At 38.4% G+C, this 6,819-nt stretch overlaps 1 protein-coding gene across 1 annotated transcript; it reads right to left on the reverse strand.

The window, feature by feature from the left end:
• Nucleotides 1-5,034: 5,034 nt before the first annotated feature.
• LOC108370821 (uncharacterized) lies at nucleotides 5,035-6,343 on the reverse strand. The gene has a single exon (XM_017626232.1). It carries the CDS (start codon nucleotides 6,341-6,343, stop codon nucleotides 5,942-5,944), a length of 402 nt encoding a protein of 133 aa, XP_017481721.1. The 3' UTR covers nucleotides 5,035-5,941.
• Nucleotides 6,344-6,819: the final 476 nt, after the last annotated feature.

Below are 6,819 nucleotides of genomic sequence, written 5' to 3' on the forward strand. Positions count from 1 at the left end.
TCGGTACGTAGAACCGGCTGTCGTGGGAATGCAAATGTATGGATCTTTCCGTACGGTACGGATTTGCAGGGGTTAAAATCCCAGTAAGAACCCTATCTGTTAACTAATGCGTTATATACGCCTAGTACTACAAAAAGTTTGAGTGAGAAATTCAAAAACTTTCCATCATTTTACATAGGGCTCCTGGAGAAATCTAACGCATAATCGTTTCACGTGTGAGCAGTTTTCTCTTTATTTTACATCAAATTCGCTATTATATTACCTTATATGTAGTTGTCTCTTTTCAATCAAATATTATTATGCGATTAATAACGTGTTATATAACTCAAAGAATGTCATATGGATATCGCTAATATCCAAATGTGTTGGTTTTCATTGACAATTTTGTAAGTATTGCAGAATGCGTTAGGTCGTTCTTGCTGGGGCGTTAGGACGTTCTTCCTGGGATGGTTGTACGGATTCAACATACGGATTTTTAGCTTTCCGTCAAGATGTATGGATTTTTGTACGGATTTTCGTATCATAGTGTAAAAATATTCCTTAGGTATCTTATTCTGATAGGTTTCTTATAGTTCCTTAACCTCCCATTTTTTTTTTAAATAAAAAATTCGTTGTTTTCGTAGTTGGGAGTTATCCATTAAAAGCTAGACTATTTTTCACCCGATTTTAAAAATCAAATATGGCCTTTAAAATTATGTATTACTATGTTTATACGCACGCATTATTTGCAAATAACAATTTGCAAAATGGTAAACTTTGCCGTATAAGCGCTGAGTTAATTTTTTATTTGCAAAAAACTAAATCACGCAAATAAGTATTGATTAGTGGTACTATTTGCAAATAAGCGCAAGACGCTGCCATTCTTAGGTTAATTTTTTTTTCGATGGTCATTTTATTGCCTTTTTATAATCAAGACGTTGCCATATTCAACTTTATTTTCCTTTTCAATGGTCATATTATTGCCTTTTTATAATCAGGCAATATTAAAAAAGAATTTTTCACCATCGAATAAACAGTGTTAGGTATTTGCAAACTATTTTTAGTTGCAAATAGCTTACGTATAAACGTGGTATATAACAATCTATTGGTAGACTTCGATTGTTGGGAAGTTTTGTTGCGTAAAATTAAAAAACCCCTAATTTTCTTTATTTTTTTCTCTTTAACCATCGTTTCAAACAATAATAAAGTTGTCTGTCAAGCAATCAATAAATAGAACTAGTGGAAATATGTGCAGCTTTATTTGATGTTATTAAAAGTCCGATTCCTGTGTTCACCTAAGTACAATCGATATTTTTTTTTTGATCGCCAAACAAATTTGAGCGTACGGATTTTGTACGGATTTTTTACCCACCATTTTTTGTCCGTGTACGGATTTTGTACTCTAAACGTCTGGCAGCCCTGTTTTCCACTCGATTTGTAAATAGTGGATGTATCGAGTGCAAATTTTAATTGCTGTGGATGTTAATTTTTTTTTTGCTGCACTCCACTTGGTTTCACTAAAATTTTATGGGGTACTGTTTAGTAAATGGCCCAACTATTTCGGGGTATGGGGTCCAAACGGGTGACCCGATCGAAAAAATTCCACACACTTGTAGTCAAGGCTGTACACATTATTTTAACACTTACTTTTGTAATTTTTGGAACCTAATTTATTTAGAAATTCGATTTGAAATATGCCCTTTTTTGTAAAATTCGGATATTGGCGTACATTTATCACTCCTATTCTCCTTAAAGCAGCCACTTCAACAATACATTTTTATATTTTTTTTACTCTACCCTTTATTCGATTAGTTATAACTTTCTCTATTACTTTAATTTTAACCAATTAATCACAATTTATTAAATAAAAACACCTTCAAAATCACGCGTCAAACTCCAAAATATACAAGAAGGATGAGAGACAAAAGAAAATAAGATATAACCCATAAACAATAAAAATACAAACCTTTCCATGGAAAATATGTACGAAAGGTATTCTCTGCAAAAGATGTTCAGCCCCCCTTCTTTGGCAACACAGAAAAGAGAATTCTACCTAGTGATGGTTATAATCCCTCAGTGCGACCGAAGGCCGCCTACGCAGAAAGATGTTTTCTGCAAAAGGTGTTCAGCCCCCCTTCTTTGGCAACACAGAAAAGAGAATTCTACCTAGTGATGGTTATAATCCCTCAGTGCGACCGAAGGCCGCCTACGCAGAAAGATGTTTTCTGCAAAAGGTGTTCAGCCCCCCTTCTTTGGCAACACAGAAAGAAGAATGGATTTTGTTGGGCTCCTTATCGGAAAGAGAACTATTGTATCAGAACTGAGGGATGTTTCCATTACAAATTATGTTACCAGAGGCACTCACCAAGGAATCTCTGGAATCTAACAGTGAACACCCTACTTCTAAGCCAAATTGGCACCGGTTGTCAAGTTATAGCGTCCGCTGATGACATAGCAATCGTAGCAACGGGCAAACATCCTCAGGTCCTGAGAGAGTTATTGCAAAACGCACTCGGTCTGGTAAACACCTGGTCCAAGGAATGTGGGCTTAGTGTCAATCTTACCAAGACAGAAATGGTACTTTTCACAAGGAAGTATAAAACTTCCTTATTTAAACCTCACCCTAAACGGGGTGGCACTTCCTCTCTCAACCCAGGTCAAATACCTTGGAGTTATTCTAGCAACGAAACTGAACTGGAAGCGAAACATTTAAGACCGCTCCAGGAAGACCAACACCGCCTTGTATGCCTGTAAGACGGCTATAAGCAAAAAATGGGGAATAACAACACATATAGTACACTGGATGTACACAGCTGTAATAAACCCATTATTTTCAACGGGGTCACCGTATGTTGGCCTGCGCTAAATAACACCTTGTCCAGGGCAAGGTGGAACGAGTGCAGAGGACGGCTGCCATGCTCGTCACGGGCGCACTGTCCACTACACTCACCAAATCTCTGGAGACAATGCTAAATCTTCCACCTGTGGATCTCTACGGCAAATTTCGGGCCGGCTACAGTGCGGCCAGGTTAAATATAATCCAGCCGTGGAGAGACTTCAGATTTGGACACGCAAAAGTACTTGAAACTCTACCGGATAATCTACTACAGATAGATTATACCACTCCTCTAGTCTGTTCAGACAACAAATTCTCCACAAGAATCCAGTGGGAACGAGTGGGAAAGGGCCACAGACCTGTACCCAGGGTCTACGGCCAAATGTACAGATGGTTCCAAGCTTAACAAAAGAAGCGAGAGAGAGAGAGAGCGCGGAATTTACTCTGACGAACTCACGTTAAACCTCAGTTTTTGTTTACCGGACCATTGTAGCGTTTTCAAGCAGAACTAAATGCCATAACGGAGGCGGCTCGGTGGCTCACAACCACCGCCCCTCCAGGACGGCCTATCGCTATCAATTCTGACAGCCAGTCTGCTATCAAATCTCTCAATCCTAACGTCACAAGGTCCAAAGTAGCCATAGAATGCAGGAAGACTCTCAACCTGTTGGCACCAAAATGCTCATTGACTGTTGTATGGGTCCCTGGACATAGGGACATTCCTGGCAACTGCCTAGCCGACGAGCTGGCAAGGAGGGGGGCGGAAATATCTGGATAAATTCTGCTCGGAATGCGGGCATGCCTCTAATAGAGTTGTAAAACTATCGATAGTGCCACCATCGATAGTTTCCATGTTTCAGAAAAAAACTATCATTACTCGTTTATAGTTTCCAGCAATACTATTGATAGTGTCAAACGCTACCATCGATAGTACTATCGATAGTCAATGTAATGTTAAAAACTGTTCCAAATTACCAGGGACGGCATCGAAAAACAAAAAAACAAAATATTGAAAATATAAACACACGTAGGGCCGTTTTCTTAAGTAACTTTTAACTTTAAAATTCACTTTATGTTTAAATATTGCTTTAACATGTATAGTTCTGTCTAAGTAAAGCATTTTATTATCGAATTTTATTTATTTATTTACATATCTATTCCTGAAGCTTACAATTAAAAACAAAATTATGAGCCTAGTAAAGAAAGCTTCTTCTTATGATCTATAACACATGACAACAAAAATGGGAAACATTTGTTGCGGCAAATGTTACAGCTGTTTTTGATTGACTTGTCAGTGCTGATTACGAATCCATGAGCATAAGGTTTCCATCATCTCCAGATTTTGTGAAAAACGAGGTCAAAATGTCAAAAAATCGTTTTTTTGGCAATATTTTAGAAGCTCTAGCAAAGAAACAAAAGGCGGTATTAGGATTAAATTAAAGCTAGAAGTCTCGACTACTATCCCTGAAAATACCATCCCTACACCTTGACCTGATGGTCACTTATAGTCATTTATTGAACAGCAAAACCTGATTTTGTGCGAAGTTTGAGTACCCACCGCAATTAAACAAAACGGGATAGAGCCTTCCACTTGGGCTGAACTTTCGACTACAATCGCTTAAATTACCATCCCTGAACCTTAACCCTAAGGTCACTTATAGTTATTTATTTAACAGCAAAAACTGATTTTGGCAAAACTTATTTATTTTTATCAATAGCACAGTATTTTTATATTGTTCAATAAATGACTTTTAGTAACCATCAGGTCAAGGTGCAGGGATAACGAGACTTATAACTTTAATTAAAGCTCCAGTTAAAGGTTCTATCACCTTTTGTTTTTTGTGCTAGACTTTCTAAAATATTGCAAAAAACGCGATTTTTTGACACTTTGACCTCGTTTTTCTCAAAATCTGAAGCTGATGGAAACTTTATGCTTACTTACTCGTAATCAGAATAAAAAAGTCTATCAAAAACAGCTTTATCATTTGCCGCAACTTAATCACTTTTGCCTTGTTTAATTTTTGCTTATAAATTTTCAAATATGATATATTTTGTTTAAATTTTGTAATATAATTTTTTGATTTGTTTACAGTCAAGAAACATACAAACGTAAGTCAGCCGATCTGACTGTCGTTGAAGGAGGGCTGTAAATTGATTCTACATTTACCACACCATTACCACAGTAAATTTGTATGCAAATTGATTGGATTTTGTCCGAGGCAAAGCATGAATGCTGTTCATGTCGAATATTTTGTTTTACAACTACTGCAGTCCCTCCTCTGGCCGCCCCCGAGGGGTGGTTTGAGGTGTAAATGTCATAATTTTTCAATTTGACGTAACTTTTTTGTGTAAAGTGTGTCTCTGAGACTAACATCACGTCAATGTCATGCTCATTTTGAAATACCTGGACTTCGTGGGTATGCTGACAAAGTCCATTTGCGTTCCAAATTACTATCCGTAGAGGGCTCATCATTGTTTCGTTGCAAGGACTGCAGTAAGGAGGTTGAGAATAGTTCCCATTTGCTCCATTAATTGTTTGAGCATGCTTTTGAGTTCGTACATGTCTCCGCCGCTATTATCTAAATTTGGAACAAAGGTCTTAGGTTGTTGACCCGCAATTGGTACGTCACTATTGTTGCCTCGTACAGCTTCCGCAAATGTTAATGTAGGCTGAGCCGCAGCTGAGCTGACTTTCTGGGGTGCTGCTTTTAGGGCGTAAGTCCTCTTTTCTCTAAGCTGTGGGTACTTTTTCTGCTGTAACTCTTTGTAAATCTTACAGCCCTCATAGTTTGCCGGTGGTTTGCTCCACATAGAACGCATTTCACGGCATCTGACATAGTCTTTCTGGTACACTCAGATGTCTTGTGGTTTAGGGCACACTTGACACAGCGTGGTGTATGATTGCAAAAATTAATGGTGTGACCGTATCTTTGACCTCGGGTGCATTGCGGTATTTCTCGCTTTTTTCGGCGGTTCAAAAGCAACTTTTGTATGGAGCAAAATGGTAATATTGTACACGTCCTTGTTGTTGCTGTCCGGTTTGAGGTTTACCTAGAACATAGATAGGCGTTTTTTAGTTGAGCGCTGCTTAATGTTGGAAACGTTGATTACTTGGTGATCCTGTCGTTAAATTTCCTTCGTAATGTCTTCTACAGGTCTAGAATAGTGCAGTCCTTTTAGTACAACGTTGAAGTTACGTTCGCTCTTCACTTTATATGTGTGAAATTCAGTTTTTCGTTCTATTTGCGCTTTTGTAATGGCTGAGTACGATGTGTCTGAGGTGGGCTGTATTTTGACCCCATCTCTGCCTAGACTTTTGAAAATGTATTCATTTTCGGCTTTTTCTGAAAGTAGCTGCCTTAGGGGCTGAATGTTTGCCCCTCCAGAGAGAATAGGTGGCGGTTTGGGGGTTCTGAGATCTCTTTGCGACTCTAGGTCATCAGGGTTTTCTCCCTCCGCCTCGGATAATGGAGCAAATCTGTTGATACTGTTCGCGGACGGAGAACCTAACCAATAGTCGCTTAGCATGCTTTGTTTATTTGTTTGATTGTTAGCACATTTATCTGGGCTTGAGCGCAACCTTTTTTGTCCATTAGTTTTGGTTGTATGTGTTATGCTTTTGCTAGTAGGATTTCTTGCTGGGTTATTCAGTGAGTGTGTTTTTAACAAAGCGTTTGCTGGTGTATGTATTGAGTGTAAATTTGAAGAGTGTTGAGATTTTGGTTTATTTTTAGATTGAGTGGCTTTTTGGTTACTGTTGCTAGTGTCGGCTGATGTTAACCAAATAGCGGGAGTAGTGACAGGCACAGTGGCTAGTGACGAACTTAGTGTGATACAGGCCTGTGTACATATACTTGCCGTGCTTATTGTTGTGAAATTTGTTGTTGTTGTTACTGCAGTGCTGGTTTGCGTTGTAAATTGAAATCCATACGAGGACGAGTGTGTTGTTCGAAAAATATGGCACTGTAGAACAAGTTCAAAGAATTGTTTCTTGTATTAGAAAA

The sequence above is a fragment of the Rhagoletis zephyria genome, unplaced genomic scaffold (genome assembly GCF_001687245.7).
Source record: "Rhagoletis zephyria isolate East Lansing unplaced genomic scaffold, Rhagoletis_zephyria_1.1 Rzeph_scaffold_04496, whole genome shotgun sequence".
Lineage (NCBI taxonomy): Eukaryota > Metazoa > Arthropoda > Insecta > Diptera > Tephritidae > Rhagoletis > Rhagoletis zephyria.

Excerpts from the sequence above, each read along its gene's own strand:
- LOC108370821 (XM_017626232.1), bottom strand. The coding sequence starts at position 6,343 with ATGCTAAGCGACTATTGGTTAGGTTCTCCGTCCGCGAACAGTATCAAC.